The sequence below is a fragment of the Platichthys flesus genome, chromosome 1, assembly GCF_949316205.1.
Source record: "Platichthys flesus chromosome 1, fPlaFle2.1, whole genome shotgun sequence".
Lineage (NCBI taxonomy): Eukaryota > Metazoa > Chordata > Actinopteri > Pleuronectiformes > Pleuronectidae > Platichthys > Platichthys flesus.
The window spans coordinates 13301557-13314574 of NC_084945.1; the positions used below are offsets into that span (position 1 = coordinate 13301557).

Here is a 13018-nt window from a genome sequence, read left to right on the forward strand (position 1 = left end):
GACCAGGAGTTTGTTCTGGAGAATCAAGCTGGTGTCGTGGGTGTGTCTTGGAATCCAGCTCCCCTAAATGGAGAAGGCTCCTTTGATACATTAAAGGCGGATCTTTGATGTCACAGATGGCAGCCCTTTTATGTCATCAAAGCGGCCTTCTCCTTTATAACAATGAAAGAATACTTAGATTCGAAACTAACACGGTGCAGCAGACGTGGTCCTCCCTATATGTGATGAAAAGTTGACCCCTGGCGGTTAGAGAGGGTAACGATCGCAGAGAGCTTAACGCGCTGCACAGCAAGGAGGCGGCAACCGACTGTCACCCAGAGACAGTAGAGGTAAGCTGTTTGTTCTGGTCGCAGGAAGAACATCAAGGAGATCCAGACAACAACAACAACAACAACAATGAAAAGCGAGACCAAGAGGAGGCTGAGGGAGAGGTGTCGCCTGAGGACGGACATCTTCAAGGAGTTCCTGGCGGAGTTTCTGGGGATATTTGTCCTGATAGTGAGTACCTCCCTGTGCACCTGTCCCCCAGCTCCCACCGCCGCTCTGAGGCTGGGAACCACTATGCTAATAAGGTGTCAAAACGGGTCTCCCGGGGGCTCCGACTGCTGTCTCTCATATGTCTCTATTAGCAGAATTAAGTCTCTCTTTGATGGGCTCACATGTCAGAGAGCTGCGGGAAATCATAACAAGATGTGACTCGTCTTTATATCCTCATCCAAAAGTGAACTGTTAAACCAGAACTGGGTTGTTGTAGATGCATTGAGTCATTTCCTCTCAGTTGAGCTCATTAGAGGAATAAGAGTAAAATAATCCTCAGAGCAGTGTCTTTGTTTTTCTCTCTGTTTTCTTGTGGGAGATGTCTCTGTTTCACAGTTATTGGTTTTCCATGATCCCCACCTGCCACATCAGAGGAGGGATGCAGCCCTTTTTACTCGTGGATGACTGCTCTCATCTCTAAATTGCCTCTTCCTTTTTACCTAATAAATGGGGGGATTAATTATTTTTCAAGTTGGACAAATTGTCTGTGGCAGTCAGAGGCTGCTGCTGGACAAGAGGGCTAGTGTTAATGGTGGGTATAATTGGAATAATTAAAAACAATGGCTCTTTTCCTCCTCAATCCTTTGTGTTTTTTTCCCCTTTTTCCTTTTTGTCTGTGGCCCAGCTCTTTGGATGTGGTTCAGTGGCCCAGGCGGTGCTCAGTAGAGGGGCTCTCGGGGAGCCCATGAGCATCCACATAGGCTTCACCATAGGAGTCATGATGGGCGTCTACGTATCAGCAGGAGTGTCAGGTAACAGTCGAGTGATCACAAAATATCCACATCTTAGTTCAGACGGAACTATCTATACATTTCATCATCATTCAACCATTGAAAAACTGTTCTGTCCGACCACACATCATTAAACCCAAACACGTTTAGTTCACACTCATAATGAATAGAATACAGAGTAATAAAGAAGCCATAAGGGTGTTTGATATTTTTGCCTGAGAGAAAAGAGGACCATTAAAACGGTCGCTCATTAATTTTCTGTTAATTCCACACACAAATAATGGACTAATTCCATCAGCTCTGTCCGGAAACCTTTAGACACTAGTGCTGTTTTGTTGGTAAGCTGGTTTCTGGTCAGTTCAGTAGTTTCCACTGCCCTCCCTGGTTCTGAGTGAAAGAAAAACAAGCACAGCTCACAGTCATTTAATATTTCAGGCGGAAGGAATCCGCTGCAGACACATGCTGATAACAGAGGTCGTGGATGTCTGTATGGCACATCCATTTTGTCCAGGTTACTCTGTGTCACTCATATTTTTTGCCATCTTCTGGAGTATTCACAGGGAGGAAAAAAAAATCTGTGGGGAAAGAAAAGTATCATGCAGATTTTTATTTCGGGTCAGTGGCATCATTGCATTAGCTTACTCGTCTAGATAAAGTACTGGCCTGTGAAGAGCAGCGTAGATGTCTGTTATGGACAAGCAATGTTACATAATGGGGAGCATTATGGTGCTGAAGGCAAGAACTACTGATACTAATGGGAAATTTAGTTTTTTTTGGAGAGTAAACAATTTATAGCTATTATTTAATTGAATGATATGTAGTATAAGAATGGTTAGTTTGTGTGTGTGTGTAACTGTCTGTGTGTGTGTGTGTGTATGTTTGTGTGTGTGTGTGTGTGTCTGTGTGTATGTGTGTGTGTCTGTGTCTGTGTGGGGTGCCTGTGTGGAGTTATTGTGTCCAAATGGGACTTTATCTGCGGCATTCCTCCAGGATTATAGTAAGTAGAGCCTGCTGCTGTTTGCCAGCAGTGATATGGATACGAGGGAAGAGTTGTTGAATGTCACAGTGCTTCTCATGTTGACTGACCATTAAACAGTAATTCAGGGATTCAGCACATCAAGGGTTACATGGTACAGACTCCATAAGTTCTCTTTATGGTCATTTCCTGCATGTTTGGGACGGGAAAATAATCATCGGAAACAGACAGAAGAGATCGTTTAAATGTGATGTCCGACTGTAGAATAACTGCTTAAAGGAATAGTTAGATATTTGGGAACATGGGGCAACTGCTACCTTGTGGTTTCACAGCAACAAAATCCACCCACCAGCTCATTTAGCTCACTAATTAACATTTCATGTTATTTCTTTTTTGTCTGTGCACAAACCAAAGTGTAAGATCGACTATCTTACGAGGCTGGTGTGTCAGATTTTTTTCCACGATAACTATTGGTATTGTTTTACTGCCCAAGTGTCACCTCTGGACAGCTGACTCCTTACGTTTTTTAAAGCTGAGGTAAGCTAACTTTCTAACCATATATTTAACAGACAAATCTGTTAATGATGTTGATCTTCGCTTACAAGAAAAACGGAAAATAAGACGAATCAGATTTGAACTCATCAGTCCCATGATGGCATGATTCTTTCTGTGTATGTTTTAGTTCAACAGAAGATTGAGGGGCTATTGTGGTTTGTCTCTAAGAATAAAGATTATTCATGAGGAATGAGTTTGAAGGAAACAACCTTCACATGCTTCTATTGTTGTTTGTCACATTTTGGTCTCTTAGTCTAACCCACGTTCCGATGGAACTTGTGCGAGATGTTTAATGAGAGGAGTTGTAAAGCTTCAGAGGAAGAGTAGAAAAAGCCTGAGGACACGGAGGGGTAATATATGGAGAGCTTTTGCTGCATGACTGGGCCATTCAGCCCCGGGGTCCACAGCTCAGTGGGAAGCTTCTGTCCAACGACATCTCTGAAGATGATCATAGGTATTGGACTAATGAGCTTTACTGGGGCATGGGTCTCTGGAGAGGAGGGGGGTCAGGTGTGACAAGCCTGGCTTTCTAGGCTCCCCTGGCAGGATGGCCCCATAGGAGAAGAAAACACAATCGCTTTCACTTTGTAGTCTCAGATTTTAGATGACAGTGTTCCATAAGTGTGACACATCCTGGTCACTCTAATGACCTGCAGTCGACGTGTGCCTTAAGCAGATTCAAGCACATTATGTCAGATGCAATTCAAATCGGCAGGTCTGGCTGGTTGTCGTGGACCGTGTTTGTGAACTGGACGGGGAGATTAACAATGGGCGCATGGCTGATACCCCCAGTGGTGTGACCACTGTGAGGTCAAAGCCAAGATCCCAGAGTGTTAAATAAATGACCCCACACTACCACCCCCGCCCAGAAACAATTGGCTGGAATGTGTCCAAACACGCCTCTTTAAGACAATGTAGAACATAGGAAAACAGGCCGACTCTGAGGGCCCAAAAACCCAGTGCCCTTTGTCTTGAAATTCATTGAGTTGTTTGACTGAATGAACATCTGAGGGTTTGAGTTTAAGCACCAAATGATCAGTCTGTCCCTGAGTGTGTAATCCACTGAACGCCACTTATATTGAATGTAAAAAAAAACTTGGCTAAGTAATTCGGATGAGCTTGGACAGGGAGGTTTCAACTTTTTTCCTTTGTCAACGTATTCAGTTAATCAATAATCAGCAGCTATATTGACATCATTGAACACATCTGGGAGTCTTGTTGAGGACCACTGTGTGCATGGCAACATGGTGTATATCAAGCTTTTTGTTACTTGTGTCCATCTGTTTCCTCGCCTGGTTGTAGGAGGCCACGTGAACCCGGCAGTCTCTCTGGCCATGGTGATCCTGGGGAAGCTGCCACTGAAGAAGCTCCCTGTGTACCTGGTGGCTCAGTTCCTGGGTGCTTTCACTGGATCCTGTGCCGTCTATACGTTGTACTATGGTAGGTGTGAACACACTGTCTCGGAAAGCAGGATATCCAGGTCAAGATTCAGATAATCTTATCAACCTCCTTATGAATTTAACCAATATTTGAATACTGTCTTTTTTATGATTTGGTAACACAAGAAAAGCTTTTCAGTAATAAAAGAGATAAACAGTTGTTTATTTTTCTTGTATGTTCTTTTACTCAGATGCTTTGATGGACTATAGCGACGGAGAATTATTTGTTACTGGTGCCAATGCCACAGCCAACATCTTTGCATCTTATCCTGCCAAACATCTCTCCCTCCTAAATGGGTTTGTGGATCAGGTAGGGGTTTAAGACTTGTTTTTAAGTGTTATTTATACAATTTATTTATTCAACGAACTGCCTGATGACATGAGAGTATTTTTCGTTTCTTTTTTCATTTTGAATCTTATTTTCATCAATGAAGGGTTTTTACCCCTTTTACGGAATTATTGATGTCAGTGGAATGAATTTTTTCCATCATGATTCTTTGTATGTGGAAGTCACTGGAGCATACAGAGATGCACATGAGCCTATATAAAGTCTACGATGTGAGCGTGCATTTTGTGCATTCATGGATGAATCTAAGCATAAATGGACACAGTTGTTTGCTGATGTATGAACGATTCTGCTCCGATGCTGAGAATAACCACCATCTGCACGAGTGTACATGTCAGTTAGTGTATTAGTGAAGGCAGTGAGGATATTAAAGGTCTGATCTGTTGTTTCTCTTTCTGTTTTTGTTGATAATAAACATTTTAGGTACATTAAGTTTGGTAAGTTTCCACAGTGATTATATTTTCGAACAGCCATTATTTCTGCATGTGTAAAAGCATTACCTATGTAAACAGCAGCTACACCATTAGAAAAACATTAACAATTAACTCTTAGAGTAACGTTCATCTCACCCAGGAGTGATTTTTATGGACCTATACAGAAAAACTGCTTTATCCGGACAGGAACTAGGGTAAAGGGGAAGCCTCGTTATAGGCTTAGACCAGATAATAGGGAAGAGGTGTTTTCATTCTAATATCCTGATGCTTTTGTTTTTAAGGTCTACTCAGCTGGCGCTCTGGTCCTGTGCATCCTGGCCATCACTGACAAGAAGAACAGTGGTGTCCCAAAAGGCATGGAGCCTCTGCTCATCGGCTTGGCCATCATGGGCATCGGAGTGGCCATGGGACTGAACTCTGGCTATCCCCTAAACCCAGCCCGAGACCTCGGCCCACGGGTCTTCACGGCTGTGGCCGGCTGGGGCCCGGATGTCTTCAGGTAATTTTAAGGATGCAGTGACAAATAGGTTCCTGATAACATTTTTAAAATACAGCGTTTAAAATGTGCCATTATAAACCCAACATTTTTACTATCCAGAGTTATGTTGGGATTATTATCAGAAAAAAAATAGAAGAAACTTTTCTTCCAAGCTGCTTTACTGAGAAAGTCACTGGTCCATTAAGTATTGCTGCTTTTACTCTCACCAGTTCCTGAGACACTGTCGATGTGTGATGTAAGAAACTCCAAGTTTAATCAAGTGGCTGCACTTTCCTTTCCCACATGAAGTGTTCGTAGCTCCCTCCCTGTTCTCCTGACAAACAGAATGAATATTTCAAGACCATGCATGTATTCACTGCATTTGGAAAAAGGGCTCTGGTATTTAAGTGAACAGGGAGAGATTCTATGCACATAAATATGAAATATTCAGCGCTTCATCTTTGAAATGGCACAATGGTGTGTTCTGCTTTCTCGCTTTTTATCATTTCATTCTCCCCCAGTCTTCATAGTTGCTCCGATTGTATTTATGCTAAAATGTATCCTATATTGATTAGACTTTAAAGGATAGAATATTATTCTTATATGAATATACAAATATCTAAATAGAGCTTTTAAACTCTTTAAACCCATAATTTGAATTATTAATTTTAGAAAGAAATTAATTTACCATCTTTAACCATCTAGAAACTTGGTTGAGGTTTTGACCCCTATTGAGCAGTACTTTGTTTGTATCAATTACTTTATCAGGCAGCACTGTTAAGGCCTATATATGCTCATGATTAGTACATGGATATTGACTGAGCCTATGTCTGTACTCTGCGTTCATTTGTGTAGCGTTATTATGTAAATAATGAAATGTGACAACACATCTTAACTGACTGTTAAAGTTATCATCCTGCAAATATAGCTGTGCTGACACTGCTCTCAGTAAAAACTAGAGCGACTGATAAAGTTGGCTAGCTAGCTCAGGCTAACGTGTCATATAAATCAAGGAATCATACAACGTGAACGAATTGATGCAGCGTAATTAGCCTATATTGTGTCTATGGCAACCAGTCACAATCAACGTGGTATATGTCAGATCACTGTTTGCAAGCACACACATGAGTACCAGCAATAGGATGTTGACTATAGTTATCTTTATGGCCACCGCTGTCATTAATAACACATTTCTGAATATTACAGATGATAACTTTAAATAAAATCTAAAAGCGATAGTGTCACTTTTAAATCACATTTTAAATGCCATACTTATACAGGATACCTCTAAAAACATATACAGGCTTGATAAGCAAACTTGTTGTATCCCTCTATTACCTGTGCAATGCTAAAGTATCATTCTTCAATCAGTTTTTGAAGCATCTTGATTAGAGGCTTTTCATTTTTCACAAAAGGTGAAAGCTTTTTCTGCTTTACTCAGCAAATCAAAGCCTCTTTTGCTCTTAGCTTCCTCTCTAAAGCTTCAGTACAGTATAGTACATGACACATTGAACTAAGTAATGTAGTAAGGGCTAAATCTGTTCTAAGATCAGGTGAGGAGTGCACAGTACGTGATAGTGAGGGTGTTAGGAGAGGAGGCACTCTCTGAACAGATGAGTCTTTGAGAGATTATGAAAGGTAGAGAATTACGTCCCTACTTTGATGGCTTTTATAGCTTGTTCCACCATTGAGAACAGTGGAGGTTTTTTGATGACTGAAGACTCCACATTCTAGACAGTCTGTAAGGGTTTCACTGTGCCTGAACGAAGTCCGACCAGAAGGGCATTGCAATTTTGAGGCTTGACATACCCAGGGCCTGTAACAGGCATTGGGTGGGGTAGAAGGACTTCTTATGTTGCAAAGCAGCATGAGCAGGAGATGAATACAGCATGGTCAGAGAAGCATAGATCACAGGGTATCAGTATTATCTGCTTTGATCCAAGTGTCAGTCAGCACCAGCAGTTCAAGAGACAGCTGGTTAGCATAGGCAGGAAGTAATTCGGCTTTATTAACTGCAGCTCCGCAGCCCATTAAGGATAGCCAGATTCCTTCGCCTTCTGGCATAGTAATACTGTTTATTTCAGCCAACACGAATGGAGTGGAGGAACATAACTACATTTTACTTACTTTCGTACTTGTGTCTTTGCTAGTCTTTGGACTAGCTTGGTGGACTCCCACACGTGAATTAGCTTTCCTTACCCATGTAGGTCTTCACACAAGGAGGATGACGCTGACATTCAGCGACAGTTTCACTGATAAAGAATGAGATTTATTTAACACAGTGTTTACGTGTCAGGGTTGATTGCAAACAGATGAGTATGCCCTCTGGATTAAGAACTCAAAAGGGTTATTTATGGTGGCCTGAGATTGTTCACTCTTCTTGCTGCACCAATTCTTGCCAACATCTTGCCAAAACTTGCTCTAACAATGCACAATTAATATGTTTTGAAGGCGCAACAAGGACACAGAATACAGGAATATATGTGAATGAGTTTAATAGGAGGTAGCACTTAAGTTACAACTGCAACCAGAACAAGTCCTGGATAAATTCTTGAGTTGTCTTAAGTGGTTGTAAGCAGTCCAACGGCTCACTGTGGCATAGACGTAGTTTCTGATAAATCACAGCTTAAACCATCACCAGATGGCCCATATGCCCATTAAATATAGCAAGATTGCTTTAATGCACATATAAGCTCTTGATACTATCAGTGCCAACTGCAATATCATGCATAAAGTATGTGCTAAATCTGGAATAATCTTTTACATTTATGATTTAAACATAGCAGCGTGAAATGAAAGGATCTTCTTAGGACAGAGTGTGAAGGGTGGCGCTTGGCTCCATACAATGTCCACGTGGTATCAATGTGACTCACTGTCTCTCAGCCTGCTCAGTTTAGCTGTGGCCATAGATTAAAGTCTATAATCCCGCCGCCTCCCTCCTGTAGTCTACTTCCTGGATCCCTACAACAGAGCAAGATGACCTGCTCAGACGCTTGTTTGTTCTCAAGCCTGCGCATCAGCTCTGTTAAGTGAAGCCCTTTCACCTGCAGTAAAGGCTCCGACCAGCCACATCCACCAGCACGATTCTAATCTCCCTCCGGCTAAGTAAAACAGTCTGTCTGAGGTCAGCCAGAGACAGAATGAGGACACATGCAGTAGATGTGACACACAGAGCTCCTTAAGACTTAACTGTAATCTGGGATAACTGCATATATACCTCGCCTCAGGTAGGATGATACAAACATAAATGAACAGATTAATTTAAACAGTATATATAAGTATTAATTCTAAAAGATAACTGCTGCAATTTAACAATATCATATTGGGGAGACATTATATTTTCAGGTTATCCATCCGTCCATCTTTCTCTTTCTTGTGAACAAGATATCACAAGAACACCTGAAAGGATTTCCTTCAAGTTTGGTTCAAACATTTCCTCGGGTTTAAGGATGAGCTTTATTTTCTCATCCTGATTTTGGTGGTCAAAGGTCAAGGTCACAGTGACCTCACAAACACATTTTTTGCCTTGTGAATGTGATATCTCAGGAACTGCTACTGGGAATTTCTTCATATTTGGTACAAATGTTTACCTAGGCTCCCAGATAATTTATGGACAGGAGAGATTTGGTTGGTTAAAGATCAAGGTCGTGGTGGCCTCCCAAATCACATCTTGGCCTCTTAAACATGATATATGAAGTATGTCTTTAGGGAATTTCTTCAAAGTTGTCATATGGACTCCAAGATTAACTGATTAGATTACAGTGGTCAAAGGTCAAAGGTCATGGTGACCTCAAATGAGTCTGGGAAATAATAAACGGAGACTGAATCTGTTCTTTCTGGCGGAGACATTTTACTGCACTGAAGTAATTCTAGTTGTGTATAGTATTAGTCAAGCTACGCTTACTACACTTCCTCTACTGCAACTAAATAGTATCTTTCATTGCTACCATATCGGAAAATAACAATAATCCAGATTTTCCAATTTGATAATGGTATTCATCTCAATAAAAGTCATAATTATGACTTTAAAACATTTCTGATAAATCTCACATGGCACAATAATCAGTACAGGCAGAAGGTGATTTGTTAATTTTTATGAGGGGGGGATAGTACCGATGATGGTCCCACCACCAATAGAAGCATAGAAAGAGAACATTTGCATTTAAGAGGGAGAGTGATACAAAGAGCGCTTTCCTCCTGTTCTTTTCAAATATTCAGTTCCACCTATACTGCAGATCCCGCTGTTTATTTTGAAGCATTAACTCTAGGATGTTCACCTGCACACACAAATTATCCGTCTGCACACACAGCACTCTCTCTGGTTTAAGAGGGTATGGGTGGTAGGGCCTTACTGCCATTTTGGTTTAAAGAGGATGACATCCCCCCTCACCCCCTTAAAAATCCACTTCTGAGTACACTAGTGTGAAAACCATACCATCATGTATGCCTTAAGTCAGACACAGTCTTCTATACTCTTTAAATAAATGGATAGTTTGACATTTTGCGGATAATTAATGCACTCAAGAGGTGCAGATCGCTGGATCTTATTACCTCTGGACAGAGTTTCCTTTCTTTGTCCTAAACTAAGCCACCATGCAAACCTGAGAGTGTTAACATTCATCTCATATATCCTAAAGCAAGAACGTGAAAAGGTGGATTTCCCAAGATGTTTGGATCTAATCCTTTAAAACCAGATTTAAAGGACGTATTGTTGTATCCTCCATGCAACGTCATTTTCAGTGGTGGCATTGCAAATAAAGGCACAATAAGATTTTAAATGTTTGATTCATGCAGGACATTGTCTGAATAGAAAAATGACATTTCTAAATTGTATTCTGACATAATTACTTGCATGTGTCCTCCCTGCAGAGCTGGAGGCTGCTGGTGGTGGATCCCTGTGGTAGGGCCCATGGTTGGCGGAGCAGTCGCAGCCTGCATTTACTGTCTCTTCATTAAGTTTCACCACCAAGAGACGGAAAAACCGGAGGAGAACAACATCCAGGACCAATATGGAATGATAACCTTGAGTTAAAAAAATCTTCCTCTAGCTCACTGTTTTTTTTTACATTTCTAAGATACAATCACAGCTGATTGTTTAATACAAGGCATGCATGTCCAGCAATATGATGCATGTAGATCTATAGTATGCTGATGTGAGTTGGGATAAATGTTGTTGGTTACATAGGCATATATATTTGAGATTATATTGTATTGTATTGAATATTCTGCAACAACACGTTGTGAAGCCTTATTTGGCAACTCGACAATCACATATATTTTTATTTATTTGTCTTTTGTTCTTTTGTGAAAGAACAACAATTGTGAAAGAAGTCAATTAATGTGAGTGTCCATTTAACTTCAAACCCTTTATGTGGCCTACATTTGAGTCAGAGTCATTACAATGTGCATATTTGAAAAGATGTTTAAGTTTATTTGATTGAATCTTGTTTTTTTACATGTTGCTCTCACTATGTTATTCTTTCACGGCGTATTATTAAGGTATAGTTACTTTCTCAAGTATTCTTTCTAGTATTCTTTTTTTCTTTCAAATGATTCAGTGTATCCTATATTGAACAAAAATTGTGTTTTGTTCACACTTGTTATGTAGGTTTTCTAAAAATTACAAATAAGCAGAAGTTTAGCTAAATATATTGCTGTGACAGTATGGGAAAGCTCCCCTCCCATTGTTTGCATACAACTCACATGTGTGCATTAGGCACGTTGTAGAGACGACTGGGACATTTGAACCGAACACAGCCATCATTGAAGTTAATTCGAATAATTTTGAATGATTTTATTTTCAGTTTACACTCGAATCGGGAAAGAATATGAAAAACAAATGATTCTTTAAATGATGTTGATGTCTTACTCTCATAATGTCCTACGTCCCCTGTGGGAACTTTAACATTCATTTCCTGGGGACTAAGCATAATCCTAACCCCTATTTACCTAACACTATATTCAAAGGCCAAAACTGAGGCAAAAGCTTTGTCCTAAACTGGACGAGACATAACCAATTGACATATATCCCCCAAATGTAGCTTTGTTGTTATAGTCAAGCACCCCAGTAGGTCAATGCATGGCCAGGAATCATCAATTGAATTAAAGCAGTGATACATAAATATTTAAACGAAGACAAGTGGAAGAGCTTACATAACTTTTCACAGTTCAGTGGTTTTAAGGGCTTTTCCCGCAGAGCACATCCTTTCTTTGACTTAGATAATATCTGCTTCACATTAATGATGGATGACACGAGCTACGAGTTTTCTGTCTTTATTCTGTTTCCTCTAGACATGATTTATAGTATTATGGATTGAGAGCATACAATCACTGTCGTATTTGTATGCATTTTACTTTACCACGCTGGATGAGTATCAAAACACTGTGTTTGAACACACATGGGCGCTCAAACACACACACGCACGCGCACACAGGCACACACGCACGCAAACACGCACAAATTATTTGGAAAAGCAAAGGTTCCTCTTGTTGCTTTTCAGAACTGTTCACCTGTGGATGTGACATCACACATTAGACAAACTGTGACTTTAACTCTTTGGCTGCTGAACTGAATTGAGCCTTTACAGAAAGTCGTGTGTTTACAGTGTGAGATGTTATTCGGTTCATGGTAAATGTCACCTGAGCCTGAACTATGAAAACAATGTGCCTGCGTGTGTTTATATGTGTGAATACTGAGCTGATATACTGTCTTTTGGTTATACATCGTATAATACAAATATAGTTATTCAACAATGCCAGTTCGAGTATTAATGTGTGTGTACATCAGGGCTGGTAAATTAGACATTATCAAGAATTACCGCAATATCATCAATATTTCCAAAGTTCAACGCATTGTCTAAACACAGTGTGGAACATAGCTGGTCCACCTCATATTTATAAAAAAAACAAATTGCATCCATCTTTAAACTCAGCAGAAATAATAATGTGACATTAATGATGATGATGCATTCATTGAGCTACATTCACTAGTATTCAAATTTTAGCCTCTGCACATCAAGATAAATTGTGGGGAATTTGTATTTAATTGTTTTTTGTGTAAAAAAATAAAGATTGATTATTGTAACGTTTAAGTCTTTGAGATTCATTAGAGTTTTATTTGTAGCTTAATATCAGCAATTTAAAACAGTCCAAATACAGATTTGTTTATTTTAAACAATGATCTGGCTTGGGATTTGTCTCAGTATCTCAGGCTCTCTGTGACCACTGTGTGATCATTAACCACGTGTGTATACTGTGCTTACTCACACCATATAACCTGAAACAAACTGGTACTTTAGAACATTCCAGTGTAAAGGTGATAGTACATGTAACCAGTCACAAATCATTGATTTTACTGAATCCTACCACAAAAGAATGATCCAGGTCTAAATCTCCAATCGTGGATTTACTCATTCATGTTTGTCCACAGACTTTAATTTAGCCTTTAACTGAGGGATCATTGATTTTGTAATTCATGTCTAAAGGCAGTTTCAGATAACAGTACTTCTAAGTGGGCCGTGTA

At 40.1% G+C, this 13018-nt stretch overlaps 1 protein-coding gene across 1 annotated transcript; it reads left to right on the forward strand.

Moving 5' to 3' along the window:
- The first annotated feature begins 320 nt into the window (after positions 1–320).
- aqp9b (aquaporin 9b) lies at positions 321–12574 on the forward strand. Its single transcript, XM_062385520.1, has 6 exons — positions 321–498; positions 1163–1289; positions 4102–4239; positions 4430–4548; positions 5300–5517; positions 10366–12574. Exons 1-6 carry the CDS (start codon positions 397–399, stop codon positions 10526–10528), a joined length of 867 nt encoding a protein of 288 aa, XP_062241504.1. The 5' UTR covers positions 321–396; the 3' UTR covers positions 10529–12574.
- The last annotated feature ends 444 nt before the right edge of the window (positions 12575–13018 follow it).